This window comes from Musa acuminata, chromosome BXJ2-6, assembly GCF_036884655.1.
Source record: "Musa acuminata AAA Group cultivar baxijiao chromosome BXJ2-6, Cavendish_Baxijiao_AAA, whole genome shotgun sequence".
Classification (NCBI taxonomy): Eukaryota; Viridiplantae; Streptophyta; class Magnoliopsida; order Zingiberales; family Musaceae; genus Musa; species Musa acuminata.
The window spans coordinates 16,807,100-16,832,193 of NC_088343.1; the positions used below are offsets into that span (position 1 = coordinate 16,807,100).

The 25,094-nt window shown below is 37.5% G+C and overlaps 1 protein-coding gene across 3 annotated transcripts; it reads right to left on the reverse strand.

Annotated features, from left to right (window-relative positions):
- Positions 1–284: 284 nt before the first annotated feature.
- LOC135584586 (uncharacterized) lies at positions 285–24,188 on the reverse strand. 3 transcript variants are annotated; one of them, XM_065113226.1, is made up of 21 exons: positions 23,965–24,188; positions 23,306–23,410; positions 22,997–23,080; positions 18,395–21,655; positions 16,991–18,232; positions 15,598–16,830; positions 14,205–15,431; positions 13,921–14,031; positions 12,799–13,848; positions 11,400–12,632; positions 11,122–11,232; positions 10,000–11,049; positions 8,601–9,833; positions 7,204–8,436; positions 6,017–6,724; positions 4,626–5,858; positions 4,222–4,461; positions 3,962–4,120; positions 1,909–2,067; positions 964–1,110; positions 285–887 (listed from the first exon to the last, which is right to left on the reverse strand). In XM_065113226.1, exons 3-21 carry the CDS (start codon positions 23,063–23,065, stop codon positions 630–632), a joined length of 15,957 nt encoding a protein of 5,318 aa, XP_064969298.1. In that variant the 5' UTR covers positions 23,066–23,080; positions 23,306–23,410; positions 23,965–24,188; the 3' UTR covers positions 285–629. The 3 variants fall into 3 exon arrangements, with proteins under 3 accessions (XP_064969298.1, XP_064969299.1, XP_064969296.1); XM_065113227.1 differs by having other exon boundaries at positions 23,510–24,188; XM_065113224.1 differs by having other exon boundaries at positions 23,306–24,188.
- Positions 24,189–25,094: the final 906 nt, after the last annotated feature.

A 25,094-nucleotide genomic window follows, 5' to 3' on the forward strand; every position in this document is an offset into this window, starting at 1 on the left:
CTCTCTGTTTGCCTTCATGTTTTGTGAGCATTTGTTTCCATGTCCAATGTTTAGGATAATAGAGGAAGATAAAACAACTTTACATCTTACAATACATCGATTAAGCATTCATGAATAGGTTCTCATCTCCCATGGCATTTGTGTTGTTGTTGTCTTTATGCTTTAAAGATTAAAGAAGGGCACTACTGCCCAAGAAGTTGCATTGACCAACTGCAACAATGTTAGACGTTGTTGCTTGAATCATTGAAATATCACTTTTCAGAATAGACAAATAGCACAAGGTATTGTAGAAAAACAATTGCTTGTTTACAAGAAACAATCTACAAGCTCAAATACACAAAAAGGCATGTTGCATGCAGTTCCCTACTGCATGCTGCTGGAGGGCAGGAATGTAACAAAAACATATTCCTGTCCCAAAGTCAATCAAAATCTACCCCCAACCACAAGACAAACTTGTAACAAAATAATCAAAATCCAGGGAATGATTTCTTGAATCAAGTTCCCCAACCAACCAACTTCAAGAGCCGTGCCGGTGCCGCTACTTCATCAATCGAAGCTTCCATCGTCAGTTGCAAAAGACAAATGAACTTATATACAACATAGAGCAAAAAAAAATTTTACAAACAATGCTAATATCGCTTCCCTAGAATAATGCCGACGATCATTGATACCAAGGCTACTCCCAAGATGAACTTCAAGGCCATAGCTACCAAAGGTTCTGTGTCATCATGCACATTTGGATCTGCATCAGTAGTTCTTGTGTCCTGGTGCACCCTGTCACTTATCTTGATCTTTCTCTTTAAGAGCGTTGAAGTGTCCAGTCCACAATCTCTTGAAAACACCTCTATTGCATCCTTCAATTCAGCATGCGAGGTTTCATTCTTAACCTGCAGAAACATTAAATGACAATTGTTTAGTGTTCCTGGCCATCATGAGACATAGAACTTGATCTATCAAACTTACCTCTTGTCCGCTTGTTGCATAGGCCAACAGCAATGCATTCTCAAGCTCTGCAATTTTCCTTTCCATCTGAGTAGTTTTGCTCAGTTTAAGTCTCATTTCATGGAGTTCCACATTGACAAGTGTAAGTTTTTTGCTTTGTTCTATAACCTGCAATTTCCAAACAAGGCACATACAGAATGCTCAAGTATGATGCATGGAATATCAAGATGATATGGGAAGCAGATCAAAAGCTTATCAGATTTCCAGTTGTAATAATGATCTTACACTTGGTTCTTCAATGAAATAAGACAAGTTGAACAGAGGACAAAAACCAACAGTAAATAGGATTTTGTGGAACATTTCTACATTATGTACCTTGTAAAAAGCAATTTAAAGCAAGGCTTTCTTTGCCATATCATGGGAGCTTGGCTGTGCTGGTACATTCTGTGTGAGACATACATCAACTATGTTGTATTGTGCCTGTCGCATGAATGGCCACATGTCCATTGCCCGTAGATGGGAGTGGTGGCATGGCTACTTGTCCCGTGTTGCTAACCCGATAGGGCCACCCAGCACAAAAATCCTCATGGGTAAGTACTTTCCATGGGCCCATGAATGAGTTGTGCTTCATAAGTTTTTCTTCATTGAAGCACCTCGACATAGGGTAGTTTTTCATATTTAATATTAAGAAAATTTCCATTTTTAGTTAACTTTTATGTTTATAAGATTAATATATGTCGGAGTGCCAAAATAGTGATGAAGGAAGCATATACCAGATTATTAAAGAAAAATATGAACAACTAATTCTATCACGGAATCCTCAAAATATACTATGCTGTTTTCCTGTGTAATTTAATAGAAGAATTGCCTCATGTACAATGTGACTGGCAAAAGACTTGAAGATCAATATCTATACTCTTTATGAATTCGCTTGATATTGACTTGGAAAAGATGCAAAAGACCAACCTTCTCTTTATTTTGGGTTTTGGCTTCTTGCAACCTCTGCTTAAGCTCCTCAACCTGTTTCTCTAGAAGTGCTGCATCCTGATTCTTAGACCATAATGCATCAAGGGTCTGCTTCATGGAAGCTTGCATTTCGAATTCCTTTGTGGATATCAATTCTTTCTGTTGAAAATTATATATCAGTAAGAAGAAATCATTATTGACAATCAAGTGCATACATAAACTGATGATTAATAATAACAAAGGAAACCCTACAACACATAATAAACTAATGAAGCAGATATCATGTCATCATTAGGTTTCAAGTGATGTCTTTGACCCAAGGGTAACAGTTGAGTGAGATTTTTTCCACCTTAGGTATGCAAGATTTTCTTTTCTTGTAACAAAGAACTCATTTCCAAAAAACATTCTTATTATTTTATTTACTGAATGTCTGTTACTTTTATTCTACATGTTGCATATATTGATCCCAGACCAAGGGCGCTTACTAATACCTTCTAAGATAACCTTACGCCTGATTGCCATGACTTGCTTCTTAATCAGTTGGTGAGTGATTTTTGTTTAAGATCAGTAACTTCCAAGCTCCTTAAACATCACTTGTTCATATTCATGAAGCTTTGACCAAATAGCCACCTCAAAGTTTCATTTATGATATCACGTCATATCTTTACCTCTTAATCCTTCAGTATATTATTTATTTCGGGTTTCAGGTTTACACTCAAGGATAAGGAGCAATAGTGGCAAGATAATTCTAAAGAAAACCTACAGTATACATATACCTATTTAAGCAGGTACGATAGAAGTATCCATGGAGTTTTGCAGTGATATGCAGAAAAAGACCCCTTTCCAATAGTATGTGGACTGCAATTTAATTCAGCAGCACCATACACCAAAATGAATATTTTTAATTTGGTTTCTTTGGGCATGCTAGAAGTCATGATTCACAAAAGATACATCTCAATATAAATGGCCAATACTCTTAAATTTTGATTGAATAAGATGACCTGCAAAGATATTTTAGTCTCTATCTATGTATACGACAACATGAACCATACTACCAATTGCTAGAAAGCCACTATTTAGTTCATCTTATTTGGAAAAAATGTCCAAGCTGTATGTACTGGAGTTCCTTCCTTTTCATTATTTAAATGCATTATTTTTTGGGATTTGGTTGGGATTCTACCTAGTTCTTGGTCATAAGCAACTTTCACCATATGTCCATCAAAGATCAGTCAACTTTGGTTCATTTTTGTCAATTAGCTGGCTGAAAAGCAACCTTCCAGTTTATATCTACCAATCTGTAGTTAGATTAACCTGGATCATCTAAAATCAGATGATTTTAGTCAAAGTTGATCTATATCAGCTAGTTCATCCAATTCCGAAATGGAAACTTCAATTTGAGAACCAACTCAGAAAGATCTCCACATTCAATTCATACTGTTTAGTTTTGTGATATTAGAATATTATGGACAAAATCATTTATAGATGTGTTAATCTTTTGTTCACTTTGCAGTGACCTTCAGACTACATATTTTGATTTTTTGATACTTTCATTTCAATTTTTTTTCTTTAGTTTACAGCTTTACATTTGTTTTTAATAAAATTTCTGTGTCTTACATGCTAGACAATCTAGAAACCAATTTAAATGCTGCAAACCTTGGTTTAATCACCATGTAGTTGAACCAAACTCATTCTATCCATGTTCAAATTTCTATTCTATTTCCAGTATAGTTGCTTACCTACTCAGAACTCTCATAGAATGATTTTATATATTCTAATCTTATGCTGTTCATCAAGTGAAACACTTGCACCTTAGCCTGGGACAGTCAATGACATAAAATGCTGTAATCCAGCCTTCTTAGTGAGATAGGCATTTCTAACAAGCAGTTAACAGTTCAGTGAGAGACACAAAATAAAATATCACTCATTAAGAACTATATTACATAATTAAACTACCAGGAAAAGTTAAAGATGCTATGACTGTTTGGTACATGTAAAGAGCATACTACAAATGAAAAAACAGCCATTGAAGTTGACTCTATAGTCAAAGATTTACCTGTTCTGTTATGGTTCTTTGTGCCAAATCAAGTTCCTTTAAGATTTCCTTTAATTTTTGATCTAAGGAATCTCGTTCTTGAAGCAAGCTCGTGTGATCCTTTAGTTTAGCAGTCAGTACTGCCTCCTTCTCAGCAGCAGCTGATACCGAGCTTTCAATCTGAGCAAATAAAATTGCAAGCAAGATATCAAGCATCACTACCCGAATGCTTAAGTGTTGCGAACCATTTTTTTAAATGGAAACAGAGTTCATAAAAGCACCTCTTGGATATAAGTTTTCTCAGCTAGTAACAGCTTGTGTTCAAGTTCAGAAATTCGTGCTTGCATAAGAGATTTCTCAGCCAACTCTGCCTCAAGATTTCCAACAAGGGAGTTGAGAGGGAATTCTCTTGCCTTCTCTTTGGTGGGTTCTTCTTTCAATTGAACTGTTGTTTCAAGTTCTCTCCTCATATTTTGGTACATCTCATGGAGCATGATGTTCTCTTCCATGACAGAGGTTATCTGCAATATCACTTCTGGTTTGAGACAGTAAAGTACATTTCCCAGATGCTTTGGAATATAAATGTTAAACACAGGAAATCATGTTAACACACAATTTACCTACATAATAGAATTTTAAATACCTAATTTTACATGTATATGATAGAGAAAATTTATTTATTAACCTGTGACTGGAGTTTTTCTTTGTCAGAGATAAGCAGTTGCTTGACATCATCCATTTCTTTCATAGAAGAATGAAGCTGCATGAATATATCCTCTTTCTCTGCAGTAGCTTCATCAAGTGCTTCTTGGAACTTGCTCATTTTTGTCTCATATGTTGCAAGGTCCTCAGTGAGACTTAGGTTATCTCTCGATAAATCTTCATTCTCAGTTTTAAATTGAGCCAACCTGCAATACAGTTGCTCAACAAGCCCTTCATATTCTTGTAATTTAAAATGTGCCTCTTCCAGGTTGCTCTTCTGAGTTGCTGCAACAATAGCCAACTCACTAGCCTGTTCTTCGTAATTTTTTAACTGATATTCAAGCGCAAACAGCTTCTCATTCAAGTCTCTGTCTTCTAAATCTCGCTGCCTGTGTTTCTCAATAGCTTCATGCAGCTGGGCCTCATTTTCTTTGAGGCAAACTTCAGTTGCAAACAAGAGCTCCAGGCCTTGTGAATGTTCATCAGTCAACTTCGCTATGATGCTTGCATGAGAGGCAAGTTGCTCATTAACAGCCTCCTTCTCTGCATGGATAGATTTCAAGACCTCATTAAGCTCATTGACTTTATGCTGATGAGCTTCCAACTCTTCCCTGAGCTCTAAGTTTGATGTAGCCAACAACTCATTTTCAGAAAGTGTTTGTTCACCTTTCAGATTAGCTTCTGAGACCTTTTGCTTAAGCTCCTGAATGTTGTTTTCAAGAGAAACAAGTGTTAATGCATTTGCTCCCAATTCTGCTTCAAGTAAGGTGACAGTTTGAGTAGCTTCAACTAACTGTTCTTTGTAAAATGTTGATTGTTCCTCGAGAGATTTTAACTTCTCAAGCAACTCCTTAGTTTCAGACTCCTTTTGCAAGATGCTTGCAGCTACTTGCTCAAGTTTTAATTTCGTATCCTTGATTAAAGATTCATTTAATGAATTTAACTCCAAGTTTCTTGCAGTAAGTTCCTCCACGGCCTTTCTGTGATGTCCCAACTGCTCTTCAGCGTATCTAAGCTTTTGCTCCAGTTCAGATTGCATAAGAGATTTCTCAGACAACTCTGCTTTAAGACTTTCTGCTAGAGAATCAAGAGAGAATTCCCTTGCTTTCTGTTCACTTAGTTTTTCTTCCAATTTGGATACAGTAGCTTCGAGTTCCTTCCTTGAATTTTGGTGCATTTTGTTGCATTTTTTGTTCTCTTCCATGACGGAGGTTATCTGTCATATTACATCTTAGATAAGAAATTCCTTTTCCCAAAATAATTTGTTCAAATGTGAATCACAGAGAATCATGTAAAACGTTGAAATTTCTCGGCATCATAGAATTTTAAGGAACAATATTACAAGTGTAAGATAGGCATGGTATATTTACTAACCTGCGACTGAAGTTTCTCTTTATCAGAGATATGCAGTTGCATGAGATCTTCCATGTTTTTCTGAGAAGAATGAAGCTGCATGAATATATCCTCTTTCTCTGTGACAGTTGCATCAAGTGCTAGTTGCAACCCGTTCATTCTTGTCTTATTTGTTGCAAGCTCCTCAGTGAGACTGAGATTATCTCTTGATAAATCTTCATTCTCAGTTTTGAATTGATCTGACATGCTTTTCGATTGCTCTACAAGCCCTTCCAGTTCCTGTAATTTGGAATGTGCCTCTTCCAGTTTGCCCTTCTGATTTGCCAATTGTTCTTCGGCAGATCTTAACTTCTCAAGCAATTCTTCAGCTTCAGACTCCTTTTGCATGATGGTTGCGTCTACTTGCCTAAGTTTCAACTCTGAATCTTCGACTAAAGATTCATTTAATGAATTTAGCTCCAAGTTTCTTGTCGTAAGTTTCTCCAAAGCATTTCTGTGATGTTCCAACTGTTCTCCAGCATATCTAAGATTTTGCTCCAGGTCTGATTGCATAAGAGATTTCCCAGACAACTCTGCTTTAAGACTTTCTACAAGAGAAACAAGAGAGGATTCCCTTGTCTTCTGTTCACTTAGTTGTTCTTGGAATTGGGCTAAAGTAGCTTCCAGTTCTTTCCTAGCGTTATGGTACATCTCATTGCACATGTTGTTCTCTACCATTACAGAAGTTATCTGCAATATTACTTCTGCTTTAGATAACAAGTTTGTTTTCACAAGGCAATTTGTTATGTCAAATCTGAAATACAAGAAATCATGCTTCTATCTTGTAAATTATCGACATTTAGAATTTTATGGACTTCTGTTAAATGCATAAGATAGAGATCAAGGATTTTAATTTCGGATATTGCATTGTACCAGTCTTTGACCAGACTGGTACAGGTTCAAGCTACATGCCGGTACATATCAAGTTTTGTAAAGAAAGTCTGAAAAAAGACTGAAAACAAAAGAAAAAGTTATTGCCCAGTACAAGTCCTACAACGTGCAGGCCCAAAATTGAGCAGTATAAGGCCGTAGCAGGCAGTATGCCTAATGCCAGGCTTGAATCGCCCGGTTTAGCCTAGTACATGTGTTTATTGGACCGATAATTACCCTTGTACCAAACCATACCAGACAATATTGCAAACGTTGATAGAGATTGTGTATTTACAAACCTGTGACTGGAGTTTCTCTTTATCAGAGCTATGTAATTGCATGAGATCCTCCATTTCTTTCTTGGAAGAACAAAGCTGCATGAATATATCATCTTTCTGTGTAACAGCTGCATCAAGTGCTACTTGCAACTCATTCATATTCATCGCATACATTGCAAGGTTCTCAGAGAGACTTAGGTTATCTCTTAATAAATCTTCATTCTTAATTTTGAATTGATCCAACTGGCTTTTTAGTTGCTCTACAAGCCCTTCCAGTTCTTGTAATTTGAAATGTGCCTCTTCTAGTTTACCCTTTTGAGTTGCTGCTACAACAGCTGACTCACTAGCCTGTTCTTCATAAGCTCTCAACTGAGTTTCAAGTGCAAGCAGCTTCTCATACAGGTCCCTGGCTTCTAGATCTCTCTGCTTGTGTTTCTCAATAACTTCATGCAGCTGGGCTTCATTTTCTTTAAGGCTACATTCAGTTGCTAACTGAAGCTCCAAGTCTCTTGAATGTTCATCACTCATTTGTGCTATAGTGCTTGCATGAGAGGCGAGTTGCTCCACAGCAAACTCCTTCTCTGCATGGATGGATTCCAGAAACTCCTTAAACTCATTAAGTTTGTTCTGATGAGATTCCAACTCCTCCCTGAGCTTTGAGTTTGATGTTGCCAATAATTCATTTTCAGCAAATGTCTGTTCACCTTTCAGATTAACTTCAGAGACCTTTTGTTTAAGCTCCTCAACAATGTTTTCAAGAGAAATCAGTTTCATCACATTCACCCCCAACTCTGCCTTAAGTGAGGCTACATTTTCAGTAGCTTCGACTGCCTGTTCTCTATAAAATGCTGATTGTTCTTCAACAGATCTTAACTTCTCAAGCAATTCGTTAGTTTCAGACTCCTTCTGTATGATGCATGTAGCTGCTTGCTCAAGTTTTAAATCAGAATCCTTAAATAAAGATTCATTTAATGAATTTAACTCCAAGTTTCTTGTCATAAGTTCCTCCACAGCCTTTTTGTAATGTTCCAACTGTTCTCCAGCATATCTAAACTTTTGTTCCAGTTCTGATTGCATCAGAGATTTTGTAGACAACTCTGATTTAAGAATTTCAACAAGAGAATCAAGAGAGCTTTCCCTTTCCATCAGTTCACTTATTTTTTCTTCCAATTGGGCTATGGTTTCTTTGAGTTCTTTCCTTGCATTTTGGTGCATTTCATTGTGCAAGTTGTTCTCTTCCATGACAGAGGTTATCTGCAGTATTACTTCTGTTTTAGATAAAGAATTCCTTTCCTAAAACATTTTGTTATACAAATGGAAAATACAAGAAATCATGCGCCTATTTTGTAATTTATGGGCATCACAGAATTTAAAGGATTCATGTTACATGTAGAAGATGTAGATTGTAATTTACTAACCTGTGACTGGAGTTTCTCTTTATCAGAGAGAAGAAGTTGCATGTGATCCTCCATTTCTTTCTTTGAAGAATGAAGCTGAACGAATATATCCTCTTTGTCAGTAACAGCTGCTTCATGTGCTACTTTTAACTCATTTATTTTTGTCTTATATGTTGCAAGCTCCTCAGTGAGACTCAGGTTATCCCTTGATAAAAAATCATTCTCAGTTTTGAATTGATCCAACTTGCTTTCCAGTTGCTCAACAAGCCCTTCCAGTTCCTGTAATTTGAAATGTGCCTCTTCCAGTTTGCCCTTGTGAGTTGCTGCAACGACAGCTGACTCAATGGCCTGTTCTTCATAAGCATTTAACTGAGATTCAAGTGCAAGAAGCTTCTCAGATAGGTCTCTAGCTTCGAAATCTATTTGCTTGTGTTTGTCAATAGCTTCATGCAGCTGGGCTTCATTTTCTTTAAGGCGATATTCAGTTGCTAACTGGAGCTCCAAGCCTCTTGAATGTTCATCAGTCAATTGTGCTATAGTGCTTGCATGAGAAACAAGTTGCTCGACAGCAGCCTCCTTTTCTGCTTGGATGGATTTCAATAACTCCTCAAGCTCATTAACTTTGTGCTGATGAGATTTCAACTCCTCGCTGAGCATTGAGTTTGACCTTACCAACAATTCATTTTCAGCACGTGTCTGTTCACCTTTCAGATTAGCTTCTGAGACCTTTTGCTTAAGCTCCTCAACATTATTTTCAAGTGAAACCAATGCCATCACATTTGCCCCCAACTCCGCTTCTAGTGAGGCTACATTTTCAGTAGCTTGAACTGCCTGTTCTTTATAAAATGCTGATTGTTCTTCAAGAGATTTTAACTTGTTAAGCAATTCTTTAGCTTCAGACTCCTTTTGCATGATGCTTTTGGCTGCCTGCTCAAGTTTCAACTCAGAATTCTTTAACAAAGATTCATTCAATGAATTTAACTCCAAATTTCTTGTTGTTAGTTCATCCACAGCCTCTTTGTGATGTTCCAACTGTTCTCCAGCATATCTAAGCTTTTGCTCCAATTCTGATTGCACAAGAGATTTCTCAGACAAATCTGATTTAAGACTTTCCACAAGGGAATCAAGAGTGAATTCCCTTGCCTTCTGTTCGCTTAGATTTTGTGTCAATTGGACTATAGTTTCTTCCAGTTCTTTCCTTGCATCATTATGCATCTCGTTGCGCATGTTGCTTTCTGCCATGATAGAGGTTATCTGCAACATTACTTCTGTTTTAGATAACAAATTCCTTTACCCAAAATAATTTGCTATACAAATGTGAAATACAAAAGGTCATGCTCCTATTTGGCAATTTATTGGCATCATAGAATTTTAAGGACCCATCTTACATGTAGAAAAATGAATATTATTAATGACTAACCTGTAACTGGAGTTTCTCTTTATCAGAGATGAGCAGTTGTATGAGATCCTCCATTTCTTTCTTTGAAGAATGAAGCTGAACGAATATATTCTCTTTCGCTGCGACGGATGCTTCAAGTGCCACTTGCAACTCATTCATTTTTGTCTTTAATGTTGCAAGCTCCATGGTGAGACTCAGGTTTTCTCGTGATAAATCTTCATTCTCAGTCTTGAATTGATCCAATGTGCTTTTCAGTTGCTGAACAAGCCCTTCATGTTCCTGTAATTTGAAATGTGCCTCTTCAAGTTCGCTCTTCTGAGTGGCTTCGAAAATAGCTGACTCACTAGCCTGTTCTTCATAAGATTTTAACTGAGATTCGAGTGCAAGCTGCTTTTCGTACAGGTCTCTGGCTTCCAAATCTCGCTGCTTTTGTTTCTCAATAGCTTCATGTAGCTGGGCTTCATTTTCTTGGAGGCGAAATTCAGTTGCAAACTGGAGCTCCAAGCCTCGTGAATGTTCTTCAGTCAACTTCGCTATGGTGCTGGCATGAGAGGCCAGTTGCTCGACAGCAGCCTCCTTCTCTGTATGGATGGATTTCAACACCACATTAAGCTCACTGACTTTTTGCTGATGAGCTTCCAACTCCTCCCTAAGCTTTGAGTTTGATGTAGCCAACAATTCATTTTCCGCAAGTGTCTGTTCATGTTTCAGATTAGCTTCTGAGATCTGTTGCTTAAACTCCTCAACTTTGTTTTCAAGAGAAACCAATGTCTTTGCATTCACTCCCAACTCCGCCTTAAGTGAGGTGACAGTTTCAGTAGCTTCAATTGCCTGTTCTTTATAAAATGACGACTGCTCTTCAAGAGATTTTAGCTTCTCAAGCAATTCCTTAACTTCAGACTCCTTTTGCAAGATGTTTGCAGCTGCTAGCTCAAGTTTCAATTCTGAATCCTTGATTAAAGATTCATTTAATGAACTTAACTCCATGTTTCTTGCCGTAAGTTCCTCCACAGCTTGTCTGTGATGTTCCAACTGTTCTTCAGCATGTCTGAGCTTTTGTTCCAGATCAGACTGCATAAGAGATTTATCAGTTAACTCTACGTTAAGACTTTCCACGAGAGAATAAAAAGAAAATTCCCTTGCCTTCTGTTTGCTTAGTTTTTCTTCCAATTGGGCTATAGTAGCTTCGAGTTCTTTCCTTGCATTTTGGTGCATTTTGTCGTGCATATTGTTCTCTTCCATGACAAAATTTATCTGCAATATTATTTCTATTTTAGATAACAATTCCAATTCCCAAAATAATTTGTTTAATTTGTTCTACATCTGTGAAATGCAGAGAATTGTGCTCCTACCTTGCAATTTATTGGCAATTTTAAGATTCCAAGTAACACAATTAAGACAGAGCTTCAGTATTTAATTACCTGTAACTGGAGTTTCTCTTTATCAGACATGTGTGACTGCATGATATCTTCCAATTCTTTATTGGAAGAATGAAGCCGCATAATTATATCCTCTTTCTCCATTATAGCTGTATCAAACTCTACTTGTAACTCATTCAATTTTGTCTCATACGTTGCAAGCTTCTCACTAAGATTAACGTTATCCCTTGATAAATCTTCATTCTCAGTTTTAAATTGAGCCAACCTGCTAGACAGGTGCTCAACAAGGCCTTCATGTTCCTGTAGTTTGCAATGTGCCTCATCCAGTTTACTATTTTGAGTTGCTGCAACAATAGCTGACTCACTAGCCTGTTCTTCATAACTTTTCAACTGAGATTCAAGTGCAAGCATCTTCTCATACAGGTCTTTGGCTTCAAAATCTCGCTGCTTGTGTTTCTCAATAGCCTCATGCAGTTGGGTTTCATTCTCCTTGAGGCGAAATTCAGTTGCAAACTGGAGTTCCAAGCCGCGTGAATGTTCTTCAGTCAACTTTGCTATGGTGGTGGCATGAGAGGCTAGTTGCTCAACAGCAGCCTCCTTCTCTGTATGGATGGATTTCAAGAACTCATTAAGCTCAATGACTTTTTGCTGATGAGCTTCCAACTCTTCCCTATGATTTGAGTTTGATGTAGCCAACAATTCATTTTCTGCAAGTGTCTGTTCATGTTTCAGATTAGCTTCTGAGATCTGTTGCTTAAGCTCCTCATAATTGTTTTCAAGAGAAACCAGTGTCTTTGCATTCGCTCCCAACTCCGCCTTAAGTGAGTTGACATTTTCATTAGCTTCAATTGCCTGTTCTTTATAAAATGACGACTGCTCTTCAAGAGATTTGATCTTCTCAAGCAATTCCTTCACTTCAAAGTCCTTTTGCAAGATGTTTGCAGCTGCTTGCTCAAGTTTCAACTCTGAATCCTTGATTAAAGATTCATTTAATGAATTTAACTCTGAATTTCTTGCTGTCAGTTCCTCCACAGCATTTCTGTGATGTTCCAACTGTTCTCCAGCATGTATAAGCTTTTTCTCCATATCAGACTGCATAAGAGACTTCTCAGACAACTCTGCTTTAAGATTTTCCACAAGAGAATCGAAAGAAAATTCCCTTGCCTTCTGTTCACTCAGTTTTTCTTCCAATTGGGCTATAGCAGCTTTGAGTTCTTTCCTTGCATTGTGGTGCATTCCTTTGTGCATGTTGTTCTCTTCCATGACAGAGGTTATCTGCAACATTATTTCTATTTTAGATAACAAATTCCATTTCCCAAATAATTTGTTTAAATTGTATGTGAAATGCAGGGAATCATGCTCCTGCCTTGCAATTTATTGGCATCATAGAATTTGAAGTTCCAACTTGCAAGATTAAGATAGAGATTCTGTATTTACTTACCTGTAACTGGAGGTTCTCTTTATCAGACATATGTAATTGCATCATATCCTCCAATTGTTTCGTAGAAGAATGAAGCTGCATGAGTGTATCCTCTTTCTCTGCAGTAGCTTCATGGAGTGCAGCTTGTAACAGGTTCATTTTTGTCTCATATGTTGCAAGCTCCTCGGTTAGACTCAGGTTATTTCTTGATAAATCTTCGTTCTCAGTTTTGAATTGAGCCAAACTGCTTTGCAGTTGCTCAATAAGCCCTTCATGTTCCTGTAGTTTGAAATGTGCCTCTTCCAGTTTGCTCTTCTGAGTGGCTGTGAGAATATCTGACTCACTAGCCTGTTCTTCACAAGTTTTTAACTGAGATTCAAGTGCAAGCAGCTTCTCGTAAATGTCTCTAGCTTCCAAATCTCGCTTCTTGTGTTTCTCAATAGCTTCATGCAGCTGTTCTTCATTTTCTTTGAGGCGAAGTTCAGTTGCATACTGGAGCTCCAAGCCTTGTGAATGTTCATCAGTCAACTTAGCTATGGTGCTCGCATGAGAGGCAAGTTTCTTATCAGCAGCCTCCTTCCCTGCATGGATGGATTTCAATAACTCCTCGAGCTCATTCACTTTGTCTTGATGTGCCTCCAACTCTTCCAAGAGCTTCGAGTTTGATGTAGCCAACAACTCATTTTCAGCAAGTGTTTGTTCACCTTTCAGGTTAGCTTCCGAGACCTTTTGCTTAAGCTCTTGAACATTGTTTTCAAGAGAAACCAATATCAACACATTTGTTCCCAACTCTGCCTTAAGTGAGGTGACATTTTCAGTAGCTTCAACTGCCTGTTCTTTATAAAATGTTGATTGGTCCTCGAGATATTTTAATTTGTCAAGCAATTCCTTAGTTTCAGACTCCTTTTGCAAGATGCTTGCAGCAGCTTGCTCAAGTTTTAACTCTGAATCCTTGATTAAAGATTCATTTAATGAATTTAACTCCAAGTTTCTTGCTACAAATTCCTCCACGTCCTTTCTATGAAGTTCCACCTGTTCTCCAGCATGTCTAAGCCTTTGTTCCAGTTCAGACTGCATAGGAGATTTCTCCGACAACTCAGCTTTAAGACTTTCTACAAGAGAATCAAGAGAGAATTTACTTGCCTTCTGTTCACGTAGTCTTTCGTCCAATTGGGCTATAGCAGCTTCAAGTTCTTTCTTTACATTTTGGTGCATTTCGTTGTGCATGTTGTTCTCTTCCATGAGAGAGGTTACCTGCAATATACTTCCATTTTAGATAGCAAGTTCCTTTCTCCAAAATAGCTTTTTTAATTGTTTCTACAAATGTGAAACACAGGAAATCGGACTCCTACCTTGCAGTTTTCAGCCTCATAGCAGTTCAAGGACCCAAGTTACATGTATAAGATAGAGATTATGTATTTACTAACCTGTGACTGGAGTTTCTCTTTATCATTGATATGGGATTGAATGATATCCTCCAATTCTTTCCGAGAAGAATGAAGCTGCATGATTATATCCTCTTTCTCTCTAACAGCTGTATCAAGTGCTACTTGTACCATATTCAATTTTGACTCATAAATTGCAAGCATCTCAGTGAGACTCACATTATCTTTTGATAAATCTTCATTTTCAATTTTGAACTGATCCAACTTGCTGTTTAATTGCTCTACAAGCCCTTCCACTTCCTGTAATTTGAAATGTGCCTCTTCCAATATGCCCTTCTGAGTTGCTGCAACATCTGGCTCACTAGCCTGTTCATCATTTCTCAACTGAGTTTCAAGTGAAAGCAGCTTCTCGTACAGGTTTCTGGCTTCCAGATCTTTCTTCTTGTGTTTTTCAATAGCTTCATAAATTTGCGCTTCATTTTCTTCTATGCGAGATTCAGCTGCATGCTGTAGCTCCAAGCCTCTTGAATGTTCATCAGTCAATTTAGCTATGGTGCTTGCATGAGAAGCGAGTTGCTCAACAGCAGCCTCCTTCTCTGCATGGATGGATTTTAACAATTCATTGAAGTCGTTCACTTTGTGTTGATGATCTTCCAACTCCTCCCTGAGCTTTGAATTTGATGTAGCCAGCAATTCATTTTCAGAAAGTGTCTGTTCACATCTTAAATTAGATTCCGAGACCTTTTGCTTAAGCTCCTCAACATTATTTTCAAGAGAAACCAGTTTCATTGTGCTCGCCTCCAACTGTGTCTTAAGTGAGGCAACATTCTCAGCAGCTCCAACTGCCTGTTCTTTATAAAATGCCAATTGTTCTTCAAGAGATTTCAACATCTCCAGCAACCGTTTAACTTCAGATTCCTTTTGCATGAAGCTTGTAGCTGCTTCCTCGAGTTTCAATTCTGAATTCTTGACTAAAGTTTCATTTAATGAATTTAGCTCGAAGTTTCTGGCTGTAAGTTCCTCCACAGCCTCTCTGTGATGTTCCAATTGTTCTCCAGCATATTTATGCCTTTGCTCCAGTTCTGATTGCATAATAGATTTCTCAGACAACTCTGCTTTAAGACTTTCAACAAGAGAATCAAAAGATAATTCCCTTGCCTTCTGTTCAATTAGTTTTTCTTCTAATTGGGCTATAGCAGCTTTGAGCTCTTTCCTGGCATTTTGGTACATCTCATTGCATGTGTTGTGCTCTTCCATGACAGAGGTTATCTGCAACAGTACCTCCAATTTCAATAAAAAATTCTGAAAATAATTATTTAATTTGTTATATGAATGTAACATACATGAAGTCAAGCTCCTACCATGCAATTTATTGGCAACATTGAACTTTAAGACCCATGTTTCACATACAAGTTAGAATTGTTCATTTACTAACCTGTGACTGGAGTTTCTCTTTATCAGAGATGTGGAATTGCATGAGATCCTCTATTTCTTTCTTAGAAGAATGAAGCTGCATGAATATATCATCTTTCTCTGTAACAGCTGCATCAAGTGCTTCTTGTAACTCATTCATATTTGTTTCATACATCAGAAGCTTCTCAGTGAGACTCAGGTTATCTTTTAACAAATCTTCATTGTCCATTTTCAATTGATCCGACTTGTGTTTTAATTGCTCTACAAACCCTTCCAGTTCCTGTAATCTGAAATGTGCCTCTTCAAGTTTTCCCTTCTGAGTTGCTGCAACAACTGCTGACTCACTAGCCTGTTCTTCATAAGTTCTCAACTGAGTTTCAAGTGAAAGCAGCTTCTCATACTGGTCTCTGGCTTCCAAATCTTTCTGCTTGTTTTTCTCAATAGCTTCATGCAACTGGGCTTCATTTTCCTTAAGACGAGATTCAGTTGAAAACTGTAGCTCCAAGCCACTTGAATGTTCATCAGTCAATTTTGCTATGGTTCTTGCATGAGAGGCAAGCTGCTCAACAGCAGCCTCCTTCTCTGCATGGATGGATTTCAACAACTCATTAAGCCCATTGACCTTGTGCTGATTAGTCTCCAACTCCTCTCTGAGTGTTGAGTTTGATGTAATCAACAACTCATTTTCAGAAAGTGTCTGTTCACATCTTAGATTAGCTTCTGAGACCCTTTGCTTAAGCTCCTCAATGTTGTTTTCAAGAGAAACTTGTTTCATTGCATTTGCTCCCAACTCTTCCTTAAGTGAGGCAACATTTTCAGTAGCTCCAACTGCCTGTTCTTTATAAAATGACAATTGTTCTTCACAAGATTTGAACTTCTCAAGCAATTCTATAGATTCAGACTCCTTTAGCATGAAGCTTGCGGCTGCTTGCTCAAGTTTCAACTCTGAATCCTTGACAAAAGTTTTATTTAATGAATTTAGCTCTAAGTTTCTTGTTGTAAGTTCCTCCACAGCCTTACTGTGATGTTCCAATTGTTCATCAGCATATTGAAGCTTTTGCTCCAGTTGTAATTGCATAAGAGATTTTTCAGATAACTCTGCTTTAAGTCTTTCCACAAGAAAATCAAGAGAGAATTCCCTTGCCTTCTGTTCGCTTAGCTTTTCTTCCAATTGGGCTAACCTTGCTTCAAGATCTTTCCTGGAATTTTCATGCATATCTTTGAGCATGTTGTTCTCTTCCATGATAGAGATCATCTGCAATATTGCTTCCATCTTAGATAACAAATTCCTTTCAGAAAAGATACTTTGTTATACAAACACAAGAATTCATTCTCCTAACTTGCAATTTATTGGCATTAGCAAAATTTCAGGAACCACATTACATTTATACAATAAAGATTGTGTATTGACTAACCTGTGACTGGAATTTTTCTTTATCAGATATAAGCAGTTGCATGTTATCTTCCATTTCCTTTTTAGAAGAATGAAGCTGCATGAATATATCCTCTTTCTCTGTAACAGCTGCATCAAGTGCTACTTGCAACTCATTCATCTTTGTCTCATACATTGCAAGCTTCTCAGTGAGACTCAGGTTATTTCTTGATAAATCTTCATTCTCAATTTTAGATTGGTCTGACTTTCTTTTCAATTGCTCTACAAGCCCTTCCAGTTCCTGTAGTTTAAAATGTGCCTCTTCCAATTTGCCCTTCTGAGTTGCTTCAACAACAGCTGACTCACTAGCCTGTTCTTCATAAGTTTGCAACTGAGTTTCAAGTGCAAGAAGATTCTCATAGAGGTCTCTTACTTGCAAATCTCGTTGCTTGTGTTTCTCAATAGCTTCATGGAGCTGGGCTTCATTTTCTTTAAGGCGAGATTCAGTTGCAAATTGGAGCTCTAAGCCTCTTGAATGGTCATCTGTCAAACTCGCTATGGTACTAGCATGAGAGGCAAGTTGCTCAACAGTGGCTTCTTTCTCTGCAGAGATGGATGCCAACAACTTGTTAAGCTCATCGACTTTGTGCTGATGTGCTTCCAACTCCTCCATGAGCTTTGAGTTTGATGACGCCAACAACTCATTTTCAGAAAGTGTCTGTTCACATCTTAGATTAGCTTCTGAGAGCTTTTGCTTAAGCTCCTCAAGATTGTTTTCGAGATAAACCAGTTTCATTGTGTTTGTGCCCAACTCTGCCTTAAGTGAGGCAACATTTTCAGAAGCTTCAACCAACTGTTCCTCATAAAATACTAAATTTTCTTCAAGAGATTTGAACTTCTCAAGCAATTCTTTAGCTTCAGAATCCTTTTGCTTGAAGCTCTCTGCTGCTTCCTGGAGCCTCAACTCTGAATCCTTGACTAAAGATTCATTTATTGACTTCAAATTCCTGTTTCTTGCAGTAATTTCCTCCACAGCCTTTCCATGATGTTCCAACTGTTCTTCGGCATCTCTAAGCTTTTCTTCAAGTTCTAAAATTCGTGGTTGCATAAGTGATTTTTCAGACAACTCTTCTTTAAGATTTTCTATAACAGAATTAAGAGATAATTCTCTTGCCATCTGCTCACTTAATTTTTCTTCCAATTGGACTATAGTTGCTTCAAGTTGTCTCCTTGCATTTTGGTACATTTCGTTAAGCATGTTGTTTTCTTCCGTAACAGAGGTTATCTGCAATATAACTTCCTGTTTTAGATAACAAAATCCTTTTCCAGAGAAGCTTTGTTATACAAATATGCAATACAAGATATCGTAGCTATTTATATGCATCATAGAATTTGAAGCACATACGTATGCATACGATAGAGAGATAGAAACTATGTATGTACTGACCTGTGACTGGAGTTTCTCTTTATCAGAGTTAAGCAGTTGCAGGAGATATTCTGTTTCTTTCTTAAAAGAATGAAGCTCCATGGATACATCCTCTTTCTTTGCAACAGCTGCATCAAATGCTACATGCAATTCGTTCATTTTTGTCTCATAAGTTGCAAGCTCCTCAGTCAGACTCAGGTTATGTCTGGCTAAACCTTCATTCTCAGTTTTTAATTGATCCAACTTGCTTTCCAATTTCTCAACTAGTCCTTCCATATCTTGTAATTTGAAATGTGCTTCTTCCAGTTTGTGCTTCTGAGTTGATGTGATAACAGCTGACTCACTAACCTGTTCTTCATAAGTCCTCAAATGAGTTTCAAATGCAAGAAGCTTCTCATACTGGTCTCTGGCTTCCAAATCCCTCTGCTTGTATTTCTCAATAGCTTCCTGCAGCTGGGCTTCATTTTCTTTAAGTCGAGATTCAGTTGCAAATTGGATCTCCAAGCATTTTGACCGTTCATCAGTTAATTCTGCTATGGTGCTTGCATGAGAAATGAGTTTCTCAACAGTAGCCTCCTTCTCGGCATGAATGGATTTTGAGAACTCATCTAGCTCATTGACTTTTTGCTGGTGAGCTTCCAGCTCCTCCCTGAGTTTTGAGTTCTCCACAGATAGCAACTCATTTTCAGCGAACTTCTGTTGAGTTCTTAGATTAGCTTCTGAGACCTTTCGATTAAGCTCCTCAACATTGTTCTCAAGAGAAACCAGTTTAATTGCATTTTCCCCCAACTCCACCTTTAGTAAAGCAACATTTTCAGTGGCTTCAACTGTATGGTCTTTGTAAGATATCAATTGTTCTTCAAGAAAGTTTAACTTCTCAAGCAATTCTTTAGCTTCCATCTCCTTTTGCTTGATGCTTGCAGCTGCTTCCTGGAGTTTCAACTGTGAATCTTTGATTAAAGATTCATTTAATGAATTCAACTCCAAATTTTTTGCAGTAAGGTCCTCTAGAGCCTTGCTGTGATGTTCCAACTGTTCTCCATCATATTTGAGAATCTCAAGTAGTTCCCTCTCTCGATCACTTGAAGCCTCAAGATCTTCCTGAACACTTGCTACTTTTTCTTTTAAATATTTCAACTCATTTTTCAAGATCTGAATTTCATTTTCAGATTCATAAAGTTTCTTCTCCTGACTATTTGACAAGTCTTCAAATTTCTTTCTATCTTCTACAACTACATACAGGATATCTGTCAACTCCCTCTCCTTGTCATTTGCAGCTTGATGTGTAGCTTCAAGTTCGGTAACAAGCCCAGAAACCTTGCTGCTGTATTGCTTTGATAGAGCCTCAACATCTCTATGTTTTTCCTCGATAGTGCTTAGTAGTTGCTCAAGTTCCTTTGTCCGAGAATTAGTAGCTTCCAACAGTAGTTCCAATTCTCCTGCTCTCTTTTTAGAATCTTCAGCCTTGGAATGAGATGAATGGATCATGTCTTCCAGCTCTATACTGCGGAGATGTGTTGCAGTAGCTCGTTCCTCATGTTCTGCACACTTTATGAGAAGATCATTGAGCTCTTTCTCAAGCTCTGAGTTCCTCAAAGATGACTGACTCAAGGAAGATTCCAATTGGCCAATCCTATCTTCAAAACTTTCCAGACAACTTCTCGATAGTGCATTATCTGCAGTGAGCTCCATTATTTTCTCATTGAGTTTGTTTATTTCACTCTCTGCATCAAGCCTTTTTATCTCTGCAAGATTTATTTGTTGCTCGAGCTCCATATTCTTCTTCTCAGAGGATGCCAATTTCATCTCACTTTCTTTCAGCTGTTTTCTGATACTCTCTTCAGCTGCATTTGATAACTGGACCAAACCCTCGAACTCAAGGTTTCTTTTGGCAGTAACTTCTGCAGTTATTCTTGATTCATGATAGAGCTGCTCAAGCAGTTCCATTTTTTTATTTAACTCTTCTTTATGTGACAGTGCTTGTGAGAGAAGTGAGTCTGTTTTCTTTAAATCCTGATCAGCTAGATTTATCTTCACCTCCAACTGGCTATGTGTTTCCTCATTTTCCAACAACTTCGTGTTAAGATCTGTCACAGTGCTCTCTAGAGTTGCCTTCTCTCTGGTCAAGTCAGACAAATCATTTTGTAAACTAGATATCTGCAGTTCTTGGTTCTTAAAGCAAGCTTCATCTGCTTCCCTTTCCTTTACCTGTTCTTGGAGCTTCAGTTCCAATTCCTGCAAATTCACAAGCTTTGTTTCGAGATCCTCTCTTGAAGTAGACAGCATATTTTCTAATTCAGCAACATCTGCTCTCAATTGCTCTTGAGAAACCTTATACAGATTTAGTTCTTCAGACAGTCCACATATGAAATGATCTTTAGAAGCAAGTTCTTGCTCCAGTTTAGCTACTTGTGATTCTGATATTTCCAACTTCTCCTGAGATATTGAAAGCTCTAATAAAGTACTTCGAAGTGCTTCTTCAACATGCTGTTTCTCTGCATTCTCATTATGGAGTTCTTTCAACTCCATTTGTAGGTCATTGACTTGACCTTCCATCTCCTTTGCATTTGCATGTGCCAGATCCAACATCATTTGTAGCTCCAAAACATTCTTTGATTCTGATTCTGCTTGTAAACTACTGTGCTTATTTAGTTCTTCAAGTTTATGTACTTTGCTGACTGAGGACAATAACTCTTCTTCAAGAGCCTTCATCCTTTTCCTCGAGCTATCCAGCTCAGTGGACAACTCAATGAACGATTCCCTTGCATCTGTAAGCTCCTTATCCTTTATATATGAAGCTTTTAGTGCTTCCTCATAGGATTCAAGCTGCAAATTATATATCTGTTCAGCTTCTAATATCTGGTTTTTCATCAACTTATGGCCAAGTTCAAGTTCTTCACAATGCTTGGTCATTTTCTCTAGCTTGTCATTTGCTAGATCAAACTCAGAAATTAGCAAGGCTTTTTCAACTTCTGAACTTTTCAATTTTCCAAGGACAGTTTCAAGTTGAAGCTCGAGTTCTTTGTTCTTCTCTTTCATTTTTATAGAATCAGCATGTGCTTCTGAACTGTCCGATCTATGATTGGCATTATGTGAGGTTTCTTCCACTTCCACCATTGGGTTGAGCAGGTGAGATCTTTCTTCTACATCTGCTAATATTTCCTTCTCTACCTTTATAAATTCCCCATCTGATGCAGATTCCTCCTCCTCTTCTTTCTTTCCTTCTTTTCCCAGTAAGTCTGTACTGTCACTCCTTAGACTCTGGTTTTCATCCTCAGCTACCTGCAATGTAGAATATGGTCAGAAATAGCAAATAGGTCTTCTTGGAGGACAGTAAAAGTGGTTATTAGGTACTTCCACTTGGTTGGTGTCAGCATCAGTCATGTTCAAAATTCCTGATTTGCTCGATGGATGGCATTTCCTAGTATTTATATATGTTACTTGGACCTCAAGGTGTTGTGGAAATTGTGAATCATAACTATGCGTAGCATATCCAAAAGCACAGAAATAACCAGATCATCTATTCTGGACTCATTTGAATGTTAAAATGAATGTTTATTTGACTTTGGTTGCTATCATCAAGATATTGTGAAAGATTAAAAGATTATTGAAGTGTTCAGAACTACTTCCTGGAAACAGAAACAAAAGACAGAAAGTTGGGTTTGCATACATGATATGCATCCCGTATTACTTTCTTGTCAGCTCCAACACAATTGTCAGAAGGATAAGGCTTATGAACTAGTGATCATTTTAGCCTGAGGAGTCAAAGCTGATGAAGTTTCAAAGAAAACATTGGAGCCATATAATATTCAGCCACAGATATTGGATATCGGTTACTTTAGCTGCCATATTAAAAGCCCTAGTACAGATGAGGTTGGAAAAAAGAGAAGTACCAGGAAGAATTTAAGTTCAGCATCAGTTATTAATCACAAAACCATCTTAACACAGGTGAGAAAGAACTATGACATTGCAATGAACATACTACCAGAAATTCGTTTAGCTAATGACACTAATTTAGTTAATTTGCCCTTGTTATTGAATCAGCAAACATGTAATTTACAAAAAAATGGACTCTAGGGAGTTTCATGTTCTGATATCAGGTAATGGTTGAATCTATATGGCCTCATTCATTTAGGCAAACAACAGTTGATAAATCTAGATAAAACCAAATATGCACTGTATATATAATATCTTTGTGTGTCTGTGTAAAAATATATGCATACAAGCTTTGTTAATCTAGGATCGACAGTTGCCTAAAATTTCATTTGTAGTCTATAATTTATAGGTTTGATAAAGCTTTTACATCATTATCTCTTGTCAAATCTGACTACTAAGTAATGCATGGTGCATGTAGGCTAATGATCAATCCAAAACATGCTTAAGTTTTTTCCTGATAAACCAAAAGGAGGCAGTTTCTAATTTCTGAAAAAAACATATGATTCAGAGTTTCATGCATCCAGTGACCAAATTTGATATTGCATAAAAACAGAAGACAGTCACAGAACTGTAATATTTTAGCAAACATTTCCAGGACCAAAAAGTTTGATGTGCGTTATTGCAGCAACATATACACGAATTAAAGGTATACAGAAACAAAAATAGTTATGAGGTGGAAATAGTTACATCTATATTAGCCTCTTCGGATAGCTTCACCTCAATGTAGCCTGAACTTCCTTGCAATTCTTCAGCCATTTATCTTAGAAGTCCCTGTAAGTAAATGTCCTTTGAACATGTTAAACAAGATTAAATAGCTATGCCTCACAACAATCTCTCACCAAAAAGCTTATGCATGCACATATACTTAGAAACAAGAACTCATACTTGATGGAAGCAGTACTTTTGACCAAAGAAAATGACCTGTCGAACCCTCAATGCATGAAATTGGCAGGATTACGCAAAAAATAACTTCAATGAAATTTCTTAACCACCCACCATCGGTTTCGTATTTGACCAATTTTAATCCAATAAGGGAACAATCAAAATCATCAGATTTCTGCATGCCATTCGCTGGAACCCGTCAATGGGAATTTCAATGTGCTGCAGAAAAATTTAACAGAGTTAGGCTCCAAGAATTCAAACTTATCCATAGTTTAAGGCTTCACCAATGTAAAGAGCGTAGAGATCGAATAGTATCACCGCCCCAGGAGATTAGGCAACTATTCCAACTGTCTGGTTGCTTGATTGTATGCATACTTCCATGGGGAGTATTCAATAAAAGAAGATTAAACAATAATTTTCGCTAAATAAAAATTTAAACTTCAAAAAAAAAAACTCTGCTTTTTAGAGCATTTACGGGGGAAAAGCAACAAAAAAACAGGGTATATTGTGTGCTACTGCGAGCACGAATCAGGACATTCCAGAACAAAAATTATACCTTTTGTAAAGAAATTTGAAGTAAATTTAATCTAACCTCGGAAAATCTTCCAGATGATATCATAGAACAAAAACTCTCTAAACCGCAGCTAAGATCGATTAAGAATTAGAAAACGGGCAACAAAAAACACTTAGATCAAAGATCCAAACCAGAAGGTTACCGAGACATGGAAACCCCAAGGAGATTCAATCTTTACAACGATTATACCCTCACAAACCTGATCTTAGAGAGAGCAAAACAAAGCATCACAACTAGTTATCGCGACGAGGTACGAAGATCAAGAAAGCAAGCGGTCAATCCCAAAGAAAACCGATGCTGAATTTGAATAAGCAAAGTCCCAATTAGACTTCCAAGTGATCCGACGAAGAGTGAGCGGCTTCAGAGGGACTTCTTTCTTGCTTAGAGAGAGAGCGAGAGAGAGAGAGAGAGGTTTCTTTGGGAGGGGGAGAGGAGAGGGAATCTTTGTCAGAGAGCAGCAAAAAAGGAGCCCACTGGGACCCGGGCGAGTTCGGTGACTCTCCACCGCCACCCGGTTCGGTTACCACCGGGATCGAGCTCGGAATAGAGTGGACTCCTCCGTCGTACCATCCGGTGTCGTTACTTCCGCCGTCACGTTGCGATCAGATCGGATTTGTTCTTAGTAGCACAAAATTACGAAGATACCCTCGTAATTGGTCGTGCGGCCCGGGCGGGATTACATGACATGAACGACGGTTGATTTCCAGTCCCATGACGAAAATACCCTCCTCTGTATTTTTTTTCTTTCATACAATTATTTTATTGCATAAATCAAAACAAAAAGAAGAACACAGAAAATAAATTATTTTTAGAAACTGATATGGTTTCTTAATCAAACGAGGAATATTCATCAAAACTCGATTACTTATTATTATTATTATTATTTGATCGACACACGCAATAATATTATGGGGGAGTTTGTGATATTTCGAAGAGAATGAGCTTGATGTTCCATGTTCATTCCTGATATAGAACCATTAGTGGTCAGTGGTTTTCTGATGATCTTTTTCTCAACGAAATCTCTTTAAGATTTTGTTGAGGAAAATCTTCTATTCTGTTAAGCAAAATCCTTCCTTTTAATTTGTATAAATAGAACTTTTTTACTTCTTCAATAAAGCTTTTTATCTTCTATTTTTTTATCTTCAATAAAGCTTCGCTCTTGCCTTCGGTAGAATGAAAGGTGAACGCGAATGCCCTCACAAACATGTTAATGTATTTAAGTTTTTTACTTCTTTAATAATTTTTTTTTAATAATTATTTTTATCTTTTATTATTGAACACTTCCATCAAAAGATACTTTGACTGAGTTGGGCATGTGTCAGTTCATGC